This window comes from Puma concolor, chromosome A1 (assembly GCF_028749965.1).
Source record: "Puma concolor isolate L17-30 chromosome A1, mPumCon1.1.hap2, whole genome shotgun sequence".
In the NCBI taxonomy this organism is placed as follows: Eukaryota; Metazoa; Chordata; class Mammalia; order Carnivora; family Felidae; genus Puma; species Puma concolor.
In genome coordinates, this window is record NC_141667.1 from 101,000,146 (window position 1) to 101,026,880 (window position 26,735).

At 37.9% G+C, this 26,735-nt stretch overlaps 1 protein-coding gene and 1 pseudogene across 4 annotated transcripts in view; both read left to right on the plus strand.

Moving 5' to 3' along the window:
• ANKRD31 (ankyrin repeat domain 31) overlaps positions 1-26,735 on the plus strand; it is a 136,458-nt gene that overhangs the window by 59,275 nt on the left and 50,448 nt on the right. For 2 of the 4 annotated variants that reach the window (XM_086698744.1, XM_086698737.1), the window contains 6 exons: positions 8,340-8,484; positions 12,857-12,909; positions 14,305-15,784; positions 16,675-16,839; positions 20,920-21,102; positions 22,402-22,544. In XM_086698744.1, coding sequence (XP_086554870.1) covers positions 8,340-8,484; positions 12,857-12,909; positions 14,305-15,784; positions 16,675-16,839; positions 20,920-21,102; positions 22,402-22,544 — 2,169 coding nt within the window. The remainder of the gene's footprint in view (positions 1-8,339; positions 8,485-12,856; positions 12,910-14,304; positions 15,785-16,674; positions 16,840-20,919; positions 21,103-22,401; positions 22,545-26,735) is intronic. The other 2 variants (XM_086698755.1, XM_086698728.1) reach the window with 1 other exon arrangement.
• LOC112861661 (metallothionein-1 pseudogene) lies at positions 1,169-4,855 on the plus strand (annotated as a pseudogene).

A 26,735-nucleotide genomic window follows, 5' to 3' on the forward strand; every position in this document is an offset into this window, starting at 1 on the left:
TGCCTCTGGGTTCAAACTCCTAGGGTAGAAAAGGGAGCTAATCAGCTGAGCTCGGGAAGTTATGATACACTTGCTTCCAAGAAGAAATGACTAACAAATAGATCTGGGGAAGGCTTCTGGGAGCCATGGGCATGGACACAGCATAACCCTTCCTAATGTGAAACAGTACTTCAGGAAAGTTTAGGTTCTTTTGCCTTCTTTTGATACTGTATCACTTATTAGTAGGTGGTCACCCTCCACATTGTAGAGAAAGCTGGGTGGGGAGGGGAATTCTGCCTGGGACCTAATTGAATGGCCAGAAGAATGCAGGCTTGGACAGGTGGTGGTGTGAGCCCTCTCTGTCCTTTACTCCCTCTTCAAAGCTGGCCTCCAGCAGAGAAACCTCATGCCAAAGCAGTTCTTCCCTCTCCTTTTGGCCCATCTGCTTTCCCAACTATTCAGGGCTGACTTAACCCTAGTCAAAAGTTTTTTCCCCCTTTGGGCAAGGTGAGCCCTGACCACTTCACTTTTTCCTCCTTTCTTTCTCAGTTCTTCCTTTGTCCCATCTGGTAACTCGACTTTAGTCAGTTTCTGCCTCGCAGGCTATAACTGGCTATCTTCTGTCTCGCCTTTGCAGACATATAGCCTTCTCTTACTCCCTCAGTGAAGTAAAAGGGACCAAGGACACACACCTTTGACTCCAGAATCTAGTTACCTCGCTCCTATCTCACTCCCTCATGCCAACCTTTGTGTTCCTATAACTGATGTGCTTTTGGCACCGTGGCGTATCCTGACTGATGGCGGGAGAAAAGAGAATGGCAAGATGGAAGTTGAAGTCCAGAGAACAGTCTTAAGAATTAAAAGCTGAAACCTGGTGGGGTGGGATGAAGTCACAGTATTCTTTGTTCCTTCCCATTCTGTTTAGCTGGGGGGAGCCAGAAAGTTACTTCACCCAGTCCAAGAGAGATTTCCAAAATTCCAGGTCAGTTCTGGACTGACTTAAGAACCAAAGCCTTAAAAATCAAAGTAGGGTAGGATGTTGTTTTGGAGGATGGAGTAGGGATAGCTTGAGCATCAGATGAGGATCTAGGCTAACCTTGGGGAATCTCATATGTAAGGCAAAGATGATCAGAGAAATGGTCTAGACTCTGGGTATTGCTCCCATGCATTACTTGTTATAGGACTAAAAATGTCAAACCAAGGAAGTCGTGGGAACCTGATACTGGATCAGGCACCTGGAGAGGGTGAGTTTCTTAAATACTCCAGAGTTGAAGGAACTTGAATGTATTATCTTACAGGAATTAACTTTTATACTAAAAGGTGGGAGATCCTAAAAGATAATAACCTATTTTTTAAAAGCTAAAAAGCCATTAAAAATACCTTGTATGATTCCATTTGTTTGAAATATTTGCAGTAGTCCAAACTTTTAGAGACAGAAAAGATTAGGAATGGAAGGTGGGGACTTGCCTGGGTGGCTCAGTCGGTTAAGCGTCCGACTTCAGTTCAGGTCATGATCTCATGGTTCGTGGGTTCAAGCCCCGTGTTTGGCTCTGTGATGACAGCTCAGACCCTGAAGCCTGCTTTGGATTCTCTGTGTCCCTCTCTCTCTGCCCCTCCCCAACTTGTGCTTGCTTTCTCTCTCTCTGTCTCTCAAAAATAAATAAAAACAAAAAAATAAAGGAAGGTGGGGAATGGGGTGTAACAGTTCATTGTTAAAGGGTTTCTTTTAGGAGAAATTAAAATATTCTAAAATTAGATGGTGGTTATAGTTATACAACTCTCTTAATATACTAAAAACCATTGAATTGTATTTTTTAAATGGGTGAATTGTGTGGCATGTAAATTATATGTCAATATAATTACATTTTCCAATATGGTAAAGGTGGGATTTGAGAATTACAAATGATTGGCTCATTGTGATTCCTTAGAAAAATCTGGAACAAATTATTAGACACATAGACATTTAGATAAGAATGCAGTGATCTTTGAGAATCTGTAGGCATCCCTAAGAACAAGTCATGTCAGGCTAACCTTGACTTCTCTTTTATTAGGTTTACTTTGTTAATAGGTGAAGGAAATGGCATGACAAGTTGATGTAAGCTATCATGATTTTAACAAAGCTTTTATTTGATGAAGTGTTGTATGGTGTATGAGTATATGAGATGTTGACTTGGAGGTTGGCTGACAGTGTTACTTAGGTTCACGTGTATTGAGAAAAACATCCCTTAAACATGGTGATTATTCATTCCACATGTGTCTGTAGTGAAATCTCTTCTAAAGTTTGATTGTATATTCTGTTACACTATAAAGAGCCAAACTCCCTCAACAGGCTGGAACATGACTTGTGTGTTGTTGATACTGGAAATATTTTAAAAGAAATCACAGGTATTATACCATTGTACTCATAAATACTTGAGCCTGCATTTCTGACAGATAAGAACTTTTCTTACACCCACAACATCATCCTACCTAATATAGTTTCTTTTACTATTTAATATCCAGTCCATATTAAAATTTCCCAGTTTATCTAAAAAATGCATTTTTATAGTAAGCTTTTGTTTGAATCAGGATCCATCAAGGTCCATATATTACATATGTTTGTTGTGTGTCTTAAGTGTGTTTTAACCTATAACAGTTCTTCCTCTATTTTGTGTTTTCTTAGGGGTTCTAGAATCTTGGCTTTTGTCTTAAAGAATTTCCTAAATTCTGGATTTGGCTAATTTTATTTTTGTGGTGTTGTATAGCTTGTTTCTTCTTATATTGTCTGTAAGTGGATAGTCTATTTAGAAATCACAATCTGGGTGCTAGGTGTGCTCATTGCTATGGGATATCATTGCTTTTAGGCATTTTCAGTAAAATACATATTTTTAGAAAGAAAAATTATTAATTCATACTGATATTTCTTTTTTTTTTTTTAACATTTATTCATTTTTGAGAGACAGAGACAGAGTGTGAGTGGGGGGAGGTGCAGAGAGAGAGAGGGAGACACAGAATCTGAAGCAGGCTCCAGAATCTGAGCTGTCAGCACAGAGCCTGTCGCAGGGATCAAACTCACAAACTGCGAGATCATGACCTGAGCCATAGTCGGATGCTTAACTGACTGAGCCACCCAGGCACCCCATACTGATACTACTATTTCAAACTTAATATTATACATTTACATTTAACTAATTTTATACTTATGTCTCTTTTTCTCTTAGGCTCAACATTTGTTTCTTAAAAATTACTTATTTCTTTATTGTATAATATACTTATTACTACCAACAATATTATTATCCATGTTAACAATGTTATTATCAACAATGAAACTACTAATGAAGGGTTTTTTGTAGTTTTTTCTGTTTTGTGCAGATTTCATTAGTTCTGTATAGTCAAAATACTGTCTTTTCAAGTACTTGAAAATATTTTATTCTCTAAATATTATGCTAAGTGAAATAAGTCAGTCAGGGAAAGATAAATACCATATGATTTCACTCATATGTGGAATTTAAGAAACAAAACAGATGACCAAAGGGGGGAAAAAGAGAGACAAACCACGATACAGACTCTTAACTGTAGAGAACAAACTGATGGTTACCAGAGGGGAGGTGGGGGTGGGTTAAATAGGTGTTGGGGATCAAGGAGTGCACTTGTGAGTAGCACTAGGTGATGTATGCAAGTACTGAATCACTTGACTGTACACCTGAAATTACTATTACATGTATGTTAACTAACTGGAATTTAAATAGAAACTTAAAAGAATTTTATTCTCTGTCCTACTTGCTTCTTACACAAGGAAGTCAGCTGATTTTAGAGGGAAGAAAGCACTTGATTCAATAATATGCTTTGAGGTGAAAATCCATAAGCAAACTTTAAGTAGAGGTCTACCTGTATTTCGTTAAGGAGTCTATTGTTTGACCAGCCAAATAAAGAGGATTGTGATGCCAGCCACTTCCTGAAATTGTTCTGCTTGTTTGAGTTAACCTGTGGTAGCTTTTTTTTTTTTTTTAATTTTTTTTTTCAACGTTTATTTATTTTTGGGACAGAGAGAGACAGAGCATGAACGGGGGAGGGGCAGAGAGAGAGGGAGGCACAGAATCGGAAATAGGCTCCAGGCTCTGAGCCATCAGCCCAGAGCCCGTCGCGGGGCTCGAACTCACGGACCGCGAGATCGTGACCTGGCTGAAGTTGGACGCTCAACCGACTGCGCCACCCAGGCGCCCCAACCTGTGGTAGCTTTAAAATATGTCCACAAAATTTTTAATAGTCCTCCTTTCAAAAGGTAAAGCCTGATTCTCTTCCCCAAGATTGTGAGCTGCAGTGTCAGTGAGTTGCTTCTAACAATTAGGATGTAGCAGAAGTGACAGTATATGACTTTCAAGGCTATGTTAAAAGTATTGTAGCTTCTTCCTCGTTTTCTCTTCTCTCTCTCAGGTCATTAAGTGTGAGGCTAGGTGTCATATCATGAGGACACATAAGTAGCTCTATGGAAAGGTCTTTGTGACAGTGAACTAGGGCCTCTCCGTCTCACACCCATGTGAGGGAGCCATCTTAGAAACAGATCCTGCAGCCCCAGTCAAGCTTTTATATAATCGTATCTCCAACCGACCTCTTGACTACATCCTCATAAATAACTCTGACCAGACCTCCAGCCCCCACCAGTGTCTCCCCGGGTCACCTGCTTTGGACCTCCACCCTCACCTTGGCTTGAAATAGACCCACGCTGTTCCTGCTCCACCATGGGCTCCTGCACCTGCGCCAGCTCCTGCAAATGCAAAGAGTACAAATGCACCCCTGTAAGAAGAGCTGCTCCTCCTGCTGCCCTGTGGGCGGTGCCAAGTGTGCTGAGGGCTGCATCTGCAAGGACGCATCTGACAAGTACAGCTGCTGTGTCTGATGTCGGGGGAGCCCATTCCTGATGGAAATAGAGCAGCATGTACAAACCTGCAGTGTTTTTACTTTTTCATACTACCTGGACCCAGTCGTTACATTCCTGTTTCTATGAAATACTTGAATGACAGTAATCCCATCTAGACTCTTTGGCAAAAAAAAAAAGAAAAGAGAAGAGAAGAGAAACTCAGAACCACCTACCTGTGCCGCTCCCAAATTGTTGATCCACAGATACTGTGAGATTATAAATAGTTATTCTTGTTTCAAGCCACTAAATTTGGGGGTAATTTGTTAGGTAGCCAAAAAGAGCTAATAAAGAACCTAAATGCAAGTTTAAAGTATGGGAGAAATACTCAGGAAAAGTCATTTATTTATTGCCTTTTGGTGAGAAGAGAGTGCTTCAAATTAGAGGATATGTAAGGCAGAATTCATAATATTAAGGCTAGAGAGGGAAAGAGTAAGTGTGGATATTTGGTGAAGCAAACTATCCATTGTCTAAATCAGAGACTTTCAAAGTAATGTATCCATTTCCTGGGAATTACCAACTCAGATTTCTAGGAAAGTGAGGTTCTAGCCCCTGCCTTTTCCTTTCTCCCAGTCCTCTTTCTCATGCTCCTTGTTCCTAAGTCACTCTCACACTAGATGGTTTTTCTTTTCTTTTATGGTAAATGTTGAAACGCTTTTTTTTTTTTTAATTTACATCCAAGTTAGCATATAGTACAATAATGATTTCAGGAGTAGATTCCCATAATTTGTCTCCTATGTATAACACCCAATGCTCATCCCGACAAATGTCTTCCTAATACTCCTTACCCATTTAGCCCATGCCCCCACCCACAACCCCTCCATCAACTCTCAGTTCTCTATAAGTCTCATGTTTTGTCCCCCTCCCTGTTTTTATATTATTTTTGTTTCCCTTCCCTTATGTTCATCTGTTTTGTCTCTTAAAGTCCTCATCTGAGAGAAGTGATATGATCTTTGTCTTTCTCTAATTTCACTTAGCATAAAACCATTTAGTTCTATCCATGTTGCTGCAAATGGCAAGATTTCATTCTTTTTGACCGAGTACTACTCCATTGTATACATATATACCACATCTTCTTTATCCATTCATCTGTTGATGGACATTTGGGCTCTTTCCATACTTTGGCTATTGTTGATAGTGCTGGTGTAAACACTGGGGTGTATGTGCCCCTTTGGAACAGCACACCTAGTAGTGCAATTGCTGGGTCGTAGCGTAGTTCTGGTTTTAATTTTTTGAGGAACCTCCATATTGTTTCCAGAGTGGTTGCACCAGTTTGCATTCTCACCAGCAGTGCAAAAGAGATCATCTTTCTGTGCATCCTCACTGCGTGGATTATTATTTGACACAGAATCTCGAGATAAACAGCACAGCCCTGTTGGCAACTCCCTTGGAAAACTTCTTTTCCTAAAAGAAAGCTGTGTACTCTGTGTTTTCTTTGCTGAACAAAACATGAAGATCCAGACATAAATTTGTTATCTACTGTTACCTGGCTTGTATATGAATTATAGGTTTAATTATATCTATTATTACTTTCTATTTCCCTATCTAATATTAAATTCTCATAATAATTTGAAAAGTAGAATTGCTGAGTCTTAATAATTTTTAGAGGATCTAGCTTATATTGTCCCTTTGTAGTGTTATGTTTTTCACTCCTAGAATGCTTTGTTATAAAAGGAAAAATGTATATATATTTAATTTGGGGGTATATATAATTTACACAAATTTGGGTCCTTTCTGTCATTCCAGATACTAACATGGAAATTTAGGCTCTGTTTAGTGTTTGTAGTGTTACTTAAAGCCTACTTCCGACATCCTCCCTGATTATATTCTTCTTTTTTTTTTTAATTTTTTTTAATGTTTATTTATTTTTGACAGAGAGAGAGAGACAGAGACAGAGCATGAGCTGGGGAGGGGCAGAGAGAGAGGGAGACACAGAATCCGAAGCAGGCTCCAGGCTCTGAGCTGTCAGCACAGAGCCCGACGCGGGGCTCGAACTCGTAGACCGCAAGATCATGACCTGAGCAGAAGTCAGATGCTCCACCGACTGAGCCACCCAAGCGCCCCTATATTCTTCATGTATTAAACAGTACTTAGTGAATATTTACTGTTTGTCAGACACTGAGATAGGCACTGGGAATATAAAGATGATTAAGACATATACCTGTAGTAAAAACTTGGAAGCAACTTAAACATCTGTCAATAGGGTACTTAAATAAAATACAGGGGCGCCTGGGTGGCTCAGTCGGTTGGGCAACTGACTTCGGCTCAGGGCATGATCTCGCAGTCCGTGGGTTCGAGCCCCGCATAGGGTTCTGTGCTGACAGCTCGGAGCCTGGAGCCTGCTTCGGATTCTGCGTCTTCCTCTCTCTCTTCCTCCCCTGCTCGTTCTCTGTCTCTCCTGTCTCTCAAAAATAAACATTAAAAAAAATTAAAAAATAAAATAAAATACAGTACATTCATATAGTACATTCAGTAGTAGACTATTAGCTGCTAAAAAGAATGAGAAAGTTCATTTTATACTGACATGGTACAATTTCTAAGCTCTTTTGTTGGGGGAGGGGCGGCAAGATATAGAGGAATGTATATATTCTATGGCCACTTGTGTAAGAAGAAAATCTGTACATATTTGTATGTATACATACATATATACATGTTGGACTAGATTAACTCAAAAAATTCAGAAGAAACTATAGTACTTAAAAAAATTAGATGACTGAAATTCAGGGATAGAGGAGGAAACTTATTTTTCATTGTATACTTTTCTGAGTCTTCTATATTTTGAACTATATTCATTAATTTCCTATTCATATGTAATTAATTTTAAAAGAAAGACATAGTCCCACCCTCAACAACCTTAGAGTGCCCAAGAGACAGATTAATAAGAAATAAGTGTAATATATATTGGGCACTATGGTAAAATATGTACCCAAAAAAAGGCAGCAGCAGTGGATGAGGAGGTCAGGGAAAGCATCATGAGGAGGTAACTTGAGGAGTAGGAACAATTAAGGATTGACTGGTTTCTTTCTCCCTGACACTGGGGAGGAGCAACGGCAACACAGCTACAGATGGAAGATGACATAACCATCTCCTGGAACATGTCAAACTTGTATTTACTACTACAGAACCGACACCTAATTCTCGGTGTACCTCTAGATCCGTTTCACCAGCACCTGAACTATCTATATTTCTGATCTTTCCTTCCTCAGTCTTTCCCTCCTTCCCTCTCCCTCTCTGCCCCCTCCCTTTCCCCCTTTTTCTCTATTTTTGTAAGAGAAAGGATATGTGTATCAACAAATTATGATTCAGTAAGTTGCATTAATTTTTTTATTGGGCAAAGATGTTACAGATAAACCCAAGCTCTCTTGTTGAAAGAAATATCCAATGTTGCTTAGAGTTGTAAGCCAGCACACATTTGCAATAATATACCTTTTGTCTGGGCACGCTCACATGAACGGTCTTCCTGTAGGTGGCAGCGTTACTTCTTTTGAATGGAGCTGATCCCTTACTTAGAAGTGACAATGGAAAGTGTGCTTTGGATGAGGCCAAAGATTCACGTATGAAGCGTCTCCTTGAGAAATATATTCCTAAACACCAAAAACATCTTACATCAGGTAAGATTAAACTGGCCTGTTATATCTGTTCATCATGTTGGTAGAGAGTTACAGGAATTGAATTTAGAATTACAGAAATTAAATTTCCTTTCCTCCTTAGTTGTGAGAACGTCTATCCAGTGGTGTCCTTGCTCCATTCCTTTAGTAAAGCACACTGACTTGTTTCCAAATGCACATAATGTAAGGACTCCAAAAGAACAAAGAGAAAAAAGGGATAATATCAAAGGTACTTTTTCCTAGTTGTGCATTACAAAAGTTAAGAAAACTTTTATAAAGTTCTGGTCCCCCCACTCCCCTGACAGTTTTTTGGCTAACATGATATGATGTAGTTCGGTGAGTATGGTCAGGATTGTTTTTGTTTCCATCCCCTAAGAATCTTCTCCTATGGTTATATTTTTGCCCTGTAATCCATTACACTGTTAAAAATTGAACTACCAAAGAACTTGATTTATAGTTGTCAATAACAAGGTTATAAGACTAATTTACATGCATGACACTTTCTTTATATTCTCCTTAATGCATCTGTTAGATTTTTTGGTAAGATCACAGCATTCCTCTGCTCAAACCCTGCAGTGGCTTTCCATTTAATCTAGAAGAAATGTCAGCATCCTTACAGTGGCATACAGGCCCCTATATGAGCTGGCCACCCAACCAGTTAACTTCTACCATTCTCTACCTCTGTCTCTCAGCTTCAGTCACACTGGCTTCCTTGCTGTTTCTCAAATATGCCTCTTCCACCTCCTTCAAGTCTTAGTTTAAATGTCATCTTCTCAGGGAGACCTCGACCATCCTATTTAATACTGCAACCTTACCTCTTTGCCACCCTCACCATATTAGTTACCTATCTCTATGCAAGTTACCCGAAATTTAGCATCTCAGAATACCAAATGTATTATCTCTCACAGTTTCTGAGGAGTAGAAGTCTGGAAGCAGTTTAACTGAGTAACCAGTTCTGAATCAGTGTCTCTTACAGGTTGCAGCCAAGCTCTTAGTGAGGAATGGTCATCACAAGGCTCGGCTAGGGCAGGAAAATCCACTTTGAAGCTCATTCACCTGGCTATCGGCAGGCCTCATTGCCTCACTGCTCATTAGCTGGAGGTTTCAATTACTTGCCACCGGAGCTTTCTCCATAGAGCTGCTGACAGCCTTGTAGCTGGCTCAGAGCAAGTGATCTAAGAGAGAATGCACCCAAGACAGAGGCCCCAAGCTTTCTATAAACTAATCTTGGAAGCACTTATGCCATATTCTATTTGTTCTAGTAAGTCACTAAGTCTACGAAGTTCCACCTTTTGAAAGGAGGAAATACCAAAAATTTTATGAACATATTTTTCAAACTGCCACACTCCAATCCTTCTTACCTTATATTACTCTTCTATTTATCCCTTTTCCGTAGCACTTAACACCTTCTAACACATTGGACAATTTGTTTATTTTTTATTTTCAGTCTTCCCCCACCAGAATCTAAGCTCCATGAAGGAAAGGATTTGTGTTTAGTCTGGTGATGAATACTTAAGTGCCTTGTACCCAGTAGGCGTTGAGTAAATATTTGTTGAATAAGTAGTGTGTCAGTCCTTTTAAACAAAACAAACAAAATAAAGTCTTTACCTTCAGGAGCTGTATGTGTGCTTCATTCACTTTTACCAAACTATATGTTAATAACATTTTCCCTAAGAGGTAACTATTTGAATGCTGTTGACAAAGAACTAAGACTTGGATGAAAACACCGTATGTTATTTTATTTATTTATTTTTTTACACTTGATCTTAGCCAAAAGGCCGAGAAGCAATATTTATTTATTTTTTGAGAGAGAGAGAGTACAAGTGGTGGATAGGGGCAGAGAAAGAGAGAGAGAGAATCTTAAGCATGGAGCCTGACAGCTGGATCCCAAGACCCTGGAATCATGATCTGAGCCAAAATCAAGAGTTGGACTCTCAGCTGACTGAGCCACCTAGGCACCCCAACACCCTACTTTATAATAACAAGATAACTTCATTGAGAATTAAAGGCCACCAAGAGGCAATTAGTTAATGGTTCTTTAGAACAAAACACTCCTTCCCCTGTAGCCCAGTCTCATCAGAAAATAAGAGGCACAGACTACACCTTGTTGAGGCCAGGTCTGTAAAAGCACATTGAGATAGATTATTCATGCTTCCATTCATTGAGATAAATTATTGCACTTATATTTACATTTCAAGCTATGTGGAAAATTGCACATATTCAGTTGGAGGCAAAAGCATGTATGTTTTTAAATTTTTGCTTTGATAATCTGCTTAATTTCTTTACTGCTCTATTTTAATAGCATACATTGTTTTGCTTTTCTGAGAGTGCTTTCTCCAGCATTATAGCCCTTTCTCCAAATCCAGAATCTCCCATTCACTAATGCCCACTTCTGACCTACACCTCCCCAAGGGAATTTCATTCATGGAAAAGGATCCCAAGCCTTTTTTCTTAGGATTTAGCTTCCATTCTTCCTTGGTGAGGGAATTTACGAAGCTGGGCTGTGTTACCATGCTTTAGTAGGTGGTTTGAATATTTCTTGTTTGAAGTTTTGAAGTCTGTCATTAATTATTAGCTGACTTATCAATATAAATGAAAAAACTAGTTGAGAGTTTCTGTTTTTAAATTTGAGTTGAATAGCTTTTAGTTATGGGAATGATGGATAAAAAACCTCCCTCATGCAATAATATTTGGTGGTTTTCTTAGAGTAAAATACATCTTCTTTGGTATAGGACAGGAGTTCATTCTTAGTAACTTTATAGCCTGAGGTATATTAACACTCAGTTTTCTCATCTGTAAATTTGGGCTTCTAATATCTGCTCCTCTACTTAGATACCTGTGGGATTGTTACTGTGAGGATAAGAGTTGATGTATGTAAGATGCTTCAGTACAGTACCTTACATATGACAGAAGCTAGGAATAACAGAGTGAAAAAAATTACAGCTACATCACCAACATTCACCACCTCAGAATTGATACCTGTATAGATTTTTTTGTTAAATTGGTTATACTAGAGCATATAGACTCTTGAAACTGAGAGGAGATTAAAGCCCCTTTCTAGCTTCCAGATTCTCTTAGGAACCATCCCCAAAATGGTGGTTCCTGTGAAATATTTTCTTGCTGTCTTATTTAAGAACCACAGTTAGGAAAAGGCACAGAGTCCTTTCTGCTCTTGAAAAAAATAAAATAAAATTAATAATGGAGCACTTTCTATGTGTCAGGACCTCCTCTAAACTCTGTACATGGATTACATGGGTTATCTTACTGAATCTCTCCAACAATTCTGTAAGATAGGGACGATTACTACCTTCATTTTATGGAACTGAGGCAGAGATATTAAGAAACTTACCCAGGGTCACCCAGCTGCTAAGCAAATGAGTAAAGATAGAAACTCAGGAGTAGCCTCCAGAGACTGTGCTCCAAGCCTGTTTGCTTCATTGAAGGACATCCTATGAACCTACTGTCTTCTGTATGAGGTGAGTAGGTGAATGCCAGGCCTCATTATGCTCGTTGTAAGTTGATTGCTATCATGAAAATTATTCCCAAGAAATAAAATATTCTTTTTTCCAGTTACATCCCTGTTAAAATATTTTTATTTATATATATATATATATATATATATATATATATATATATATATATATTTATATATATATTTCTAGTTCCTAGTGTATTTAAAGAATTTTAAATTGTTTACATATCACACCTAAGACGTTCATTCATTATTCCTTCTTCTATTAGATAATGATTGAATACCTCCTATATACAAGGCACTGTTTCTAGGCATTTGTCTTTTGAGGCCAAATGTATATATAGGTAACTAATTCCACCTCTAGGATTTAAAAGAGGCACTAAAGTACTTTTATTATCAACCTAGGTATATTTTATTAAGCCATCTTTTTTTTTTTCTTATGCATTCTCAAGACTGGCCTTTTCTATGCATGTATGTTTCATTTTTAAGAGAACAAAGCATTCAGACTAGAACCTTATTAAGCAGACATATAAGGAAATGATAATCCAGTTAATTATGAAATAATTTTTTGCTATATAAAAGTAGTTTGCTGACAGCTCCATATCTGGATATATCTATGGGAAATATAGAAATAGTTCATTGCCCGTCTTTGTTGTTATTTTGTTGGGGCCATATTGCTTTTCCTACAGAAATATTTTCAGCTTTCTCAAGATAGTATGGGGTTTCTAATAAATATGAAAGGTATTAGTTATAGGAATGTTATATGGGCCAATTTGAATGGAAAATGTTTGCATAATTTCACTTATCCTCTGGTTTTCTCATGGCAAAGGACTTGTGGGTTTTAGAAGTCTAGAGTCTGACTACAGGAGGCTGTTTTCTTTGATTTTCTCTTTTTGTTTACAGCTCAAAAGAACAGCACTGACCTATCAGACATAGAGGATGTACACCAGCACAAGGTATAGCGCTGTTTAGCAGTAAACATTTTTTTTTTTCCAACGTTTATTTATTTTTGGGACAGAGAGAGACAGAGCATGAATGGGGAAGGGGCAGAGAGAGAGGGAGACACAGAATCGGAAACAGGCTCCAGGCTCTGAGCCATCAGCCCAGAGCCTGACGCGGGGCTCGAACTCACAGACCGCGAGATCGTGACCTGGCTGAAGTCGGACGCTTAACCGACTGCGCCACCCAGGCGCCCCTAGCAGTAAACATTTTTATAGATTGCACACGCTGCCCATTTTATAGATTATCAGAGTGGAAAGAAAGATGGCTAAAGCATTCATCAGGAACAGTGACTTCACCTTGCTTTTAAGAAACTTTGGAATAGTTACGTGAGAATCAGTGTTCTGGGCTGTTATTCAGGAAGCAGTTGAGTAAAGGTAGCATATTATGGCACACTGATGTGTCAATAGCCATTTCCTTTTTCCTCCTCTTCATGGAGCCATGGGGTTTATCATCCATGTCAAATTTCTTCTGGCCAGAGATGTCAACCCATTCCTTCAAACTTTATACTGTGGGCCATTACTCTTCATTTGGGGCTTGGTTTGTGGTGACTGAGAGGAAGCAGTGTCCCTGTTTTAATCTTAGCAGGCCACAACAGTTTTTTCATGCAGATTGGTTTGGGAGCCTATCTGCCTTCTTGGGTTTTGTTTTGTTTTGTTTGTTTTTTGGGGTTTTTTTGGTTGGTTCGTTGGTTGGTTTTTATTTTTATTTTTTTTATTTTGAGAGAGAAGGAGAGAATGCCAGCAGGGGAGATGGGCAAAGGAAGAGAGAATCTTAAGCAGTCTCCACACTCAGCATGGGATCAACATGGGGCTTAGTCCCACAACCCTGGAATCATGACCTCAGCCGAAATCAGGAGTCTAATACTCAACCGACTGAGCCACCCAGGCTATCTTCTTGTTTTTAAATCCCTTCTTTTCCTGCCCTACCTATAGTCTGTCAGATACTAAATGAAAAAACTCTCAATTCTAGCTCTATCTGTATAACAAATGGGAGAGGAGAATATTTCTAAAGCATTTTCATTTGGTTATGTTTAAAGCCTATTAAAATTAAGTAGATTAAATTTTGAATTATGCCTAATAAGAGGAACAGTGCTGAATACGGGCAAAAACAAAATGTGAACCAAAAAATATGGATTAGTACACATAATGAGTCTTAATCTACTACATTTCCCTTTTTCTGTTAATCCTTTTTTGAAATACGACGTTGTATATATATGCCATCAGGTGCTGTGTTTAGATCAAATCATAAAATTGAATGGCATAATGATTTCATTTATCAACAATTCTGAGTTAATTGAATATAGAGCTACAGCGGAAAATTAAAGCTAACTATATGTTTTCTTTCTTTAGAAACCAAAATTCAGTTCTAAAAATCTCATTGGGTTTGTTGATGATGAAAATTCCAACAGACAGAAATCAGAAGATGTAAAAGTTGATAAAGGAAGCAAAGAAGGTTTATTTATAAATAAAGATGTATATGAACATTACCGAAGAGATTCCAAAGACACAAAATTTGGTAAATCCATGCATAAGCAATCAGCTCTTAACCAAATACACTCTATTAGAGGACTCAGAAAAGACAGTTTCCAGGATATCAAAGGTCCTAGCACAAATGTGTCTAAAGCCAGAGGAAGAAGAAACATATGGCATAAAAGAACTCAAGTGGATGATGCAAAACAAGAACGCATTCCAAGAAAGACAGTCGCTGTTTCTTCTTCCAGAAGAATAAATAGATTGGTTACTGGTCAACAAGATATTCTCCAAGGCTTTGCTGACCTTCCAGAACAGTCACATAAACTTTTTAGCCTAGCTCCATCAAGCCTGAAAAATGGATTAGGTAGTAGTATGGAGGCTTGTTCAGTTCTCAAAGAGACACATATCCACAGCCTGGATTTATCAGATAATCAGGAAACAAAATGCTTGGAATCCACTCATGGAGCTGAAGCTGTTTTTTTCTCAGGACTTTCCTTACAGAAAGAAATCAAGTTACCACTTGTTACTACACAGCAGCAGCCTGACACTCACCAAGAACAACAGCACATTAGCCTTTCTCATGAAAATAGTAACTTGGGTCAAAAAGGTGAGAACCTTAATGAGTGGGAGAATTCTTTCGCATCCTTTATAAAGGAAAATCTTAGTGATGATGATGATTGCTATATCTCTGAGAAGACTATAACACCTAAAAAAGTGGTATGTTCTACGGGTTGCACAAACCACTATAATTGTGAAAAGAATATAACAAATAGAGAAGAAATGGATTTTCAACAGATTTTCCCTTCTGAAGACTGTATTTCACAGGAAAATAAGTTAAAAGCTTGCAGTCTAACCATATTTCCACAACAGGAAGCTGTTGATTTTTCTGAGTCAGATAATACAATAGGTCCTGAACAACATGTTGCAAATTACGGACGATGCACATATGAAACTTCTTTTGATCATTCACATGGCAGTCCAGAGCTTTGTCCAGGAACATTTTCAACACAGGGAACTTCAAAGTTGACTAGTCATGTGGAGCTATTCAAAAGGCCTCAAGATCCTTTAATGGATCAAACAGATACGCGTACTGTGGAAAAGGTAAATGAGGGAGAAGACGCTAAAAGGGATTACAACGATGAAAGTCAAAAACCAAGTTCTTCCAAAGGGCCTTTGTCTGCAGTTGTTAATTCTCATGTAATAGAAACAACTACAGTTGAAAAAAGGAAACAAGATATTCCAGAGAACAAAACCATACATAATATAATTTTTTATTCTGCTGACAATATTAATAAGGAATTGACCAATGTCTCACAACTTAGACAAAAAGAAGAGAAAGAAATTTCTCATATACCAGGTATTAATAATATTTCTTGATTAGTACACATTTCCAATAGATTTACTTATTTGATAGAAATTTCTAACTGAATTCCACTCACCTTATGCCCAAACTGACCAGAATCAGGACATGTAGAGTATAATTTAGGGATACTATTAATTAAGTAATATTGTTGACTTGAAAATCAAACTATTATCATCAAAGATTGTTGATAAATTGATGTTTATAGAAGTTAATAATTTATAGAAGTTTCTATAGCAGGAAATCGTTAGCTCATTTGATTTCAGTGGTTCACTGTATTCCTGTAAGTATTGTATCCAGCACACTTTGTTATATAAAGGTATACTTTTTTTTTTTTTTTTTTAATTTTTTTTTCAACGTTTATTTATTTTTGGGACAGAGAGAGACAGAGCATGAACGGGGGAGGGGCAGAGAGAGAGGGAGACACAGAATCGGAAACAGGCTCCAGGCTCTGAGCCATGAGCCCAGAGCCTGACGCGGGGCTCGAACTCCCGGACCGCGAGATCGTGACCTGGCTGAAGTCGGACGCTTAACCGACTGCGCCACCCAGGCGCCCCTAAAGGTATACTTTTTTAAGAATTTATTTTTAAGTAATTTCTGTCCGCAACCTGGGGCTCAAATTCATAACCCTGAGATCAAGAGTCACATACTCTATTGACTGAGCCAGCCAGGCACCCCTAAAAACATTTTTTAAGACTTTCATTCCCTTAAAACACACACACACACACACACACACACACACACACACACACACACACACACACACACACACACACACACCCCAGTCCAGGTAGGAACAGAAACTTGGAACAGTTATGTGACCAGACTCTTTTCTAATCATGTAGCTAGTAAGGAGAACTGTATGTTGCAAAATGTTTGGTTTGCAGGTGAGAAATTAACTAATATCAATGGAGATGAAAACTCTGTGAGAAACATTGAGAAAAAAGAAAAAACAGATTCTGAAATTCAAATGTCTACTGGTATCCAGAAACACAAAAAAGTCCGGAATTTGAGAAAAAGACAAAATTTTTTGAAAGCTACCCGCAGCCAAGGTTTGTATTTCTATCTTGTCTAGGTAAAAGTTGACATGATCAATCCCAGCAATCCACTCTACTTCAGAGAACTGCTAAACTTTCACATTTACGGTTGATTTTTTTTCTCATTCACTAGGTTGTAAGATTACTTCAGCTATATTTATCAGATGGTTTTACTATAAAGTGCCACTTGAGAATCCATTAGTCTTCAGATACATTCTTGTCATATTTCTGCCTAAGACTTTTAACTTGAAATGTTAGAGGAGGTAAAATAAACAGACAGCAATGATATTGAGTGGGGGCAGCACATCTGAACTGTGCCAGATCACTTAACAGCTTCCAGAGAGCCCTTTCAGCATAAGGGAAATTAAAGAGTAGCCACTGGTTTTCATTTTGTCAGATGAATGAACTGTGTGTGCTTGGCAATATAGACAAGCTAACTCTCTTTTGATGGTCCTTGGAGATAAGGCTGTGGTGAACAATAGGCTGAGCCAAGCCACTTCAGGTTAAATATTAAACACTGAAAAGTTCATTTGTCTATTGTTTCTTAAGAGGTAGGAAGGACACTGGATTAGGCATTCTCTGAGAACCTTGTCCCATTGTCCCTCTCTTGTGTAATCTAAAGAGCTTCTTATACATCCCTCCTGTGGTGGGTTGAATAGTGGTCCTCCAAAACATGTCCATGTCTTAATCCCTGGAACCTGTGATATTATTTTATATAGAGGTGAATATTCTCTTATTTAGAAAAAGAATCTCTGCAGATATAATTAAGGATCTTGAGCTTCCAGAGAGTAAAGAATAGATCACATACAAAGTAACTGAAAGCTGAGTATTTAATAGCATTCTACTTTATTAATAAATAATATTATTGGGGTGGCTGGATGGCTCAGTTGGTTAAGCCTCCAACTCCTGGTTACAGATCAGGTAACTCTTGATCTCATGGTTCGTGGGTTCGAGACCTGTGTCGGGCTCTGCACTGACAGCACGAGCTTGCTTGGGATTTTCTCTCTCCCGTTCTCTTTGACCCTCCCCTACTCACTCTCAAAAAACCAACTCACAAACTAAAAATAAATCTTAATACCATGTATTCAATATTATATTTTTAATAATTATTAATATTTATTAATTTATTAATAAAGTATAATGCTATTAAAAAGTACTCAGTATTAACAACAGTTGACTTTATGAAGTTTTTTTACAAGTTTAAATTGAGTCCTCTTTGTTTCCTTTCTAGTTTTTTTTTCCAGATTTTATTTTAAAATTTTAGTTACATGGTGTAGAAATTTATGATGACAATAACTTTGAAGAATTTTAGAGTTTTTGCCCCAAAATGTTTATTATGTGCCTACCTCCTTTGCTATAACACAAAGAACAAGGTGAGAAGGTTTGGACCATTCACAGTAACAATGACTGGGAGAGATTTTTCAGTTCAAACTTGAAAACTGCAGGTCTGCCATTTTGGGTATTTCATAATTTTAAAATATGTTCTCTATATATGTATATAAAATATTGAATATATATAATAGACATAAAATGTCTTTATTGTTCCAGTAAAGAATTCCTGAGTGCAAATTTCTTCTTCTTTTTTTTAATGTTTATTTTTGAGAGAGAGAGAGAACATGAGCAGGGGAGGGGCAGAGAGAGAGGGAGACACAGAATCTGAAGCAGGCTCCAGGTTCTGAGCTGTCAGCACAAAGTCCGACGCAGGGCTCAGAACCACGAATCTTGAGATCGTGACCTGCACCGAAGTCAGACACTTAACTGACTGAGCCACCCAGGCACCCCACTGAGCACAAATTTCTGAAGAGCAATATGATTTTGTCTGGACGTCAGTGGAAGATAGCCATGAGGCTGTTACTATTCCTGTGATTCATATAATCAAAGAATCCTCTTGCTGCCATTTAGGAAATGGAGCAGGGAGAGGGTCTTAAGGTTTAAAGCAATGGTTTGCAAACCTTATCCTGCATCAAAATCACCTGAAAAGCTTATTAAAATACATATTGCTGGACTCTAGCCTCAAAACATCTGATTTATTAGGTGTGTTCTCTCTTGGTATATAACAAATTCACAAACTTAGTTTAAAACAACACACATTTTTCAACCTCATAGTTGCTGCAGGTCAGGAATTGGGTATGGCTTAAGCAGGTCTTCTGCTCAGTTTATTTTATAGGCTACAAGCAAGCCGTTGGCCAAGACAGGTCTCATCTGATGTCTCAACAAGGGAAGGAGCCATTTTCAAGCTCATGTGGTGGTTGTCAGAATTCAGTTCCTTGAGGGTTGTGGCCAGTTTGTGGTCATCCTCAGTTTATTCCTTCATGAGTTTTTCCAGCATGTCCACTTGGTTCATCAAAACATGCAAGTTGAAGGTGATAGAGCAAATTTGCTAGCAAGACAGAAAATGTTAGTGTCTTGTAGCCTAATGAAGGGAATGAAATATACCCTTGATATTGAGGTCTTCTATTGGTTAGAAGCAAATTATTCAAGAGGAAGGGATTATCCAAGGCCATAAATACCAGGAGATGGGGATCATTAGAAGTTTTGTGTTTGTTTTGTTTTTAAGTTAATTTATTTTGAAAGAGAGCACATGCACAGGCAGGGGAGGGGCAGAGAGGGAGAGAGGGAATCCCAAACAGGCTCAGTGTCTCAACCTTGAGATCACGACCTGAGCAGAAATCAAGAGTCTGACACTCAACTGGCTGAGCCACCCAAGCTCCCCAGGAGTTATCTTAAAGTCTGCCCTCTACAGTAGGCTTTTGGAGTGGGCTGGAGAATTTGCATTTTGAACACATTTCCCAGGTCATACTGATAACTGCTAATCTGGGACTACATTTGAGAACTACTGGTATAATGAATATCCTTTCTGTTTCATCACTCTAAACCTCAACTTTGCCTTATGTCTCACTCTGAAGCTTCTCTGATACAATTTCTACAGAAAATAACCTCCAGTTACCTGGCTTGGGGATGGGGACCTTGGTAAGAGGAATGGTTGCCAGACACTACAGGATTAGGGAAGGGAACTTGGATTCCCAACTTTTCTATATATGGTGTTTTGTTTTTTGTTTTTTTTCAGTCAATCTCTGCACTTCTAGCCCAGTTGCATGCACCCTGCCTTCCATGGTATTTGATGTCCTCAAGTGCTGGGTTTCAGGTGGACTCTCTTTCTCTATAATTCTTTTTGCAGCCATTTGGGTTGAGTCATTTCCCTCAGTCTACCAAGTCAGTTAACTCTTCTCTGTCACTAATTTTCTGATTCCCAAAAAGTTGTTGACGCCTCTGTCCTCCATTGTTTCGTCTTCTTTTGTCCTTATATGGTATTTAAAAAAACCTTTTACCATCATTTTAACATGGTTTAGGGAAGAAATTAAGAAGGAAATATGGTTCTTTTGTTTTGTTGTTGTTGGTTTGTGTGTTTTCGCTCCAACTTAGGTCTTTCTAACTTGTGCAAAGAAAAGACTTTTAAAAATCTTTGGGGCCACCTGCGTGAATCAGTCAGTTAAGTGTCTGACTCCTGACTCTGGCTCAGGTCATGATCTCATGGTTCTTGGGGTTAGAGCCCTGCATCAGGCTCTGCTCTGACAGTGCAAAGCCTGCTTGGGATTCTCTCTCCCTCCCTCTCTCTACCCCTCCCCTGCTCATGCACACACACACCCTCTTTCTCTCTCAAAAATAAATAAATATATTTTAAAATCTTTGGATAATGATATTGTACTACATGCTTTATGGAAGAAAAACCAGTCAATAGGCCATAATTAGGTTTTTGGCATCTTTTGTGATCAGAAAGACACTCACTGAGATAGAGAATAGAGGAGTTTTATAAAATCACAATTTGTTTTAAGAAAATGTTATCCATTATTACAGGACTACTGAGAATGAGAGGAGTGTAGAACTGTAGTAAGTTTGTTTTAATCTTATTGAGTGACTGAGTAACTGTTAGAATGAATGCAAAGTAATGTGCTTAGATGCTCTACAGTTTCTCCACAAGTTACATTTTAAAACAGTAATAGCGATGATATCGATGTATGCTTTGTATAGTGTACCCTACTTAGGATATTTTAAGGAAGTTGCTCTGTATTTTCTAAGCTCCTTTGTAATAATCAGCATTTGGCAGAAAAGAAGCCTCAGTTTTGCTTGACAAATTTTCAGAAATGAAAACAGCTGGAATCAATAAGAGGCATTCCAGAAGGAAAAGCCGGCTTCATTTGGCTGCCACAAGAGGAAATTTGTCTCTGGTGAAGGCTCTAATAGAATCCGGAGCAGACGTGAATGTAAAAGATAATGCAGGTTTGGATTCTTTAAATTTTAATTGTCTTTATCACTTGAACTCACTGAACTACACATTTCATCCCCCCTCCCAATTTTGATCCTGGCTGCTAACTTTGAATTTTCTTTTTTATAATATATTATTTAGTTGAATAGTTAAATTTATCTTGGTTTTCTCTAGTTGCTAAAATAACCTCCTCTGAAGCAGTTTCTAACATACATATGGGAGCATTCAGAGGGAGTATACAGAATGGGGAGTAAGGGGAGCTTTATTTAGGCCTTTTCCTTAGAGGCCTTAATACTGTTCTCTCACTTTGGAGAGAATGCCAATTTTTTCCCATTTCCCTGTCCCTTCTCTTTCCCCTCTCTTTACATAGTTCCTTTTGTCTCTCTTTGTTAATTTTAATTTTAAGCCTCCATTTTTTTTTTTTTTAATTTTTTTTTTTCAACGTTTATTTATTTTGGGGACAGAGAGAGACAGAGCATGAACGGGGGAGGGGCAGAGAGAGAGGGAGACACAGAATCGGAAACAGGCTCCAGGCTCCGAGCCATCAGCCCAGAGCCTGACGCGGGGCTCGAACTCACAGACCGCGAGATCGTGACCTGGCTGAAGTCGCACGCTTAACCGACTGCGCCACCCAGGCGCCCCTAAGCCTCCATTTTTAAATTGATCTTCTAACATTTTGCTCAAGCACAAACATCGTGTGAGGAATTAACAGAGGGATAAACTCAGAGGTTGACTTCAAGAATCATATATCATTTTAAAGACATAAGTGACAATGCAGTGATACAAATAAGAAAGTCAGACATGATCGTACTCTATTTTAATATCTGAGGTGAAAAAATTTAGTCCCATTATATTTTATGTTCTCTGAGTCTTTTCTTTGACCCTTGTATCAAGAAATACTTTTTCCCGAGATCAATTTGTTGACAAAAATGAAACACATTTTTTTAAGTTTATTTATTTATTTTGAGAGAGAGAGAGCTGGAGGGGCAGAGAGAGAGGGAGAATGAAAGGGAGAGAGAGAATTCCATGCAAGGGCTTGGATGTACGGCTCAAACGAACGTTGAAATCATGACCTGAGCCAAAACAAAGAGTCAGATGCTTAACTGACTGAGCCACCCAAGCGCCCCCAAAATGAAACACATTTTAAGGTCACGGTTTTCAGTATAATTTCTTGTCTAATGCTTAGTGTATACATTTGAATCAATATAGATACTAATTACATTAGTGCAAATAAACTTAAGAATGGAGATATTACATGAATGTTGATTTTTAAGCAGTAGCTTGTTTGGCTTTTTCTTTTTTCCTTTTTTTAGGTTGGACACCACTCCATGAGTCATCTAGTAAGGGATCTAATGATATAATTGTAGAGTTGTTAAAAGCTGGTGCTAATGTTAATTGTGAAAATCTAGGTGGGATTCTGCCCTTACATGATGTTGCCTCCAGCAGTCATTTAAAGGTACAGTGCACATCAGATTGCATTCCTATTACTTTTCCTTAGAAAAGTGAATGAAGAAAATGAAGATATTTTAAACTGAGCACTAAAGTGATTCCTTAAATGATTTTTAAAACTACTTAAAATTATAAATGAAAATAAGATATTGTGTATAGATTGGAAAAATCATATTTCCTAATGAATCATTTTTACATTGTCTCTGTTCATAGAATTCACATGAGTCAGAATAAAATGAAAGGGCTCAGGGTAAACATAGGTTATAAATTTAATACGTTTCATGTTTAGTTGTCGTAAATGATTGGCTCTTGTGCATAAGAGCCTAATTATAGTGATGATATATGTTGACAGACTTTAACTCAAAATTTCTCAGTGGATTTGAGTTTTCAAAAAAATGGGTACAAATGAATGTTGCTTGTTCCTGAGGATTTGTTGTGTATTTTTCTCCTTTGTTTCTCTTAATCACACAGCCATCACAAGAAAAAATTACTAAGGTAATTACTTCAGTAACACTGAATCTCACATCTATACCTTAAAACTCCTAAGATTTTTAGACTCATCTTTGTTTGACAAATCTGAGAAGACTTCTGTTGTTATCAATAGGCAGTACAGGTTTCAGGAAAAATCACTGACTTTGGAAAACAGTTAAGGAAACCACTATGAATAACAGTATTAAAACCAAGGTTCATGTAAAAAATACCTTGAACGTCTCACTAACACCAATTTATCTGTCCCTAGATATTTTTAAGAGCCTGCTGATTTTTTTGTTAATTTCATGAAAGCATATTCCCACTTTATTCAGTTTAAAGGTAGTCATGTGAAGGAATACTATGGAATTTATGATTTGCAGAGATAAGAGATATAAACTAATGATTAAGAATAATACCAGGGGCGCCTGGGTGGCGCAGTCGGTTAGGCGTCCGACTTCAGCCAGGTCACGATCTCGCGGTCCGGGAGTTCGAGCCCCGCGTCAGGCTCTGGGCTGATGGCTCAGAGCCTGGAGCCTGTTTCCGATTCTGTGTCTCCCTCTCTCTCTGCCCCTCCCCCGTTCATGCTCTGTCTCTCTCTGTCCCAAAAATAAATAAACGTTGAAAAAAAAAAAAAAATAAAAGTAAAAAAAAAAAAAAAAAAAAAAAAAAAAGAATAATACCAGATGGGTGGGCTAATGTCCAGAGTGGCTTCTTTTGACCAAAGAAGCCCTTTGGTCTCTAAGATAAAGTCTCAAGGTTATGTAGTCATGAAGTGGAAGAAAGGAAGCAGGAAAGAGTCATTAGATCGATGAACTTACTGGTTATATGTACAGGAAAAGGCCACTTAAAGTGAAACCACTTAAATAAGGGCCAAAATTTCATAGTAGGAAAATCAGGTTTTTAGACATCATCCTGAAAAATAGAATATAAAACAAAGAAAATAAGGAGGTCCCCAGTACCACCCCTATATTTTAGAATTTATTAGAAGGACTTCTAGAGCTCAGCATTCAGTGGTGCTCATAGCTAAGATTTCGTACAGCATTGTTGTAAGGATATGCAGCAGACAGGACTTAGCTCATGGGCTGTAGTTTGCTATTGCTCGACCTTATGTTAAGGCAGTATAGACAAAGTTTGCATTTAGACTAACCTTCCACATCAGTACTGCCTTTATTTTAAAGAGAAATGTTCTATTTGAAAGAAGGAGGTGGTATTTTTAAAGATATTTTAATTTCTTTGACTCTGGTATATTGCCAGAATCTTTCCTCACATCTTCCTTCATTTTCCCTCTGTGTGGCAGTTCTTTGATCAGTGGCTCATTTTATTTCTAATTTCCTACCCTTTGTCCCTATTTCTTTATCTTGAGATAGAATATTGATAAATTAGAAAGATTAAAAAGAGAGCAGGGGAGGTAAATATATGGTATTAGAGACCTAATCAGTATCAATTCTATATCCTATAAAGCTAATTCTTATATTTTATTTTTTTATTCTTGCATTACTGCATGAAAAGTTACTCAACAGCCTATTTTTTCCAAGTTTTAAATTCTTTTTAAATCTTCATTTCTGCTTTAAGTTATTTTCCAAAATGGTCCTGTATTTCACCTTGTAAAATGAAAAGGAAAAGGAGAGTGAGAGAAAAAGATACAAAGTGGGTGAGGATGGACATCCATTTTCGTACCAGAAAAATTAGGAGGGACAAGATATGCCCTCCCCTCTTAACAACTACAAAGTGAAAAATTATATAAAATGGCAGTTTTGAGACATTGTACAACATGCAGCACAGGACAGTCTTCTCCTTTAGAGAAGGGAAGCAAATCCTATGGTTGCCCTACCATATGGACTAGGTGTCTCCAGGCAGAAACATAGGAAGAGAGAAAACAAACAGCGCTATGGTCTCAAGTTCAGAAGATAGAATTTGGAGTTTAAAAGTCTCCAACAGCTAGAATTTATAGGGCAAAATACCAGAGAGAAAGGATCTGCACAGAGAACTTTCCAGAAATTTGAAGGAAACCACCTTGATTCTTGGCTGATCTACAAATATGTTTAAGAAAACCATGTAAGGTTAGGCAAAGAGGTAGCAGGAAGGATTGTCAGAATCATCGCTGGAGCTTACAGGGGGCTGAGTAGTTTATGTTTGCACCAGCCAGAATGGTAGGAACTCATAAAACATGGAAACATCAAATAGGTATTTCTTGCATAGTTGAGTCAAATTAGTCCTTTCTGTGGATTCACCTTAAAATTTAAAAGAAAATATGGGGCACCTGGGTAGCTCGATCAGTTAAGCGTCTGACTTCAGCTCAGGTCATGATTTCACAGTTCATGGGTTTGAGCCCTGGGTCGGGCTCTGCTGACAACTCAGAGCCTGGAGCCTGCCTCAGATTATGTGTCTCATGCTTTCTCTGCCCCTCTCCTGCCCATGCTTGGTCCTTCTCTGTCTTTCAAAAATAAATAAATGTAAATTTTTTCTAATGTTTTAAAGAAAGTATCGAAAAGATCCTACTGATTCCAATAACCTAAATGTATCCCAGAACAAAGCCTAACAACATCTAAAGGAATACAGTAAAATTCAGCGTTGAGCAATATAAAAATCACAATGTCTATCAACCAGTTCAAAAAAAATTGTTTAAATAAAAGAGTATAAAATATTACCTATAAGCAGGCATAAAAATGATCATGCAAAACAGACCCAGAAATGACATAGATAATAAAATTAGCAGAAAAGGATATTAAACAAATATTATAATTACATACTGTACGTGGTAGGCAGAATTCTAAGATGGTCCTGAAAATTCTCACTCACTGACCTATATACATTGTGTATAATCCCCTCCCTTTGAGTGTGAGTGGGCCCAACCTAATGAGGTAAATCCTTTAAAAGAAGGAAAGCATCAAAGCGAACCATATGGCAAGGATCTGCAGCTAGCTTTTAGAAGCTGAGAGCAGTCCCTAATCCACAGCCAAGAAGAATACAGGAAGCTTAGTCATAAACTTTCAAGGAAGTGAATTATGCCAAAAAACTAGTGAGCTTGGAAAAGGACCCTAAACCTTAGGTGACTATCACAGTCTATGCTGACACTTTGATTTCAGCATGGTGAAGAATCTGAGCAGACAACCCAGCCATACCACGCTCAGATTTCTGACCTACAGAACTGTGAGATTATAAATTTGTATTATTGTAAGCTATCAGATTTGTAGTAATTTGTTATGCAGTAATAGGAAACTAATACACTCTGTTATGTTTAAGACGGTGGAGAAAAACAGAAACAGGATGAGAATAGAAATGGAAGGTGTAAATAAGACTTGGACTATGAGAGATGAAAATAAAACATGTGAAATGAAACATTCACCAAATGGCTTGGTTAACAGCATATAAATACTAAAAAGTAAGTGCGTTGGATTTGAAGATAAAACATTAGAAATTATACAGAATAAAGGGAGAAGAAAGACTGAAAAAACAAAGACAAAATAAGAAAACATCAGTGACCTGTAGGGCAATATCAAGTTATATTATACATATCTATATCTATATCTATATAGATATATCTATATAGACATAGATATATGTATACCTATATATCTATAGACATATACTCCCAGATATATGTCTGTCTATCTATCTATATGCAAGCTTAATCCTAAAGGAGGGGGCTGATCAGAAAAAAATATTTGGACAATAAAGACCAAACTATCCAAATGTGATGAAAACAGTAAATCCACAGAACCAAAAA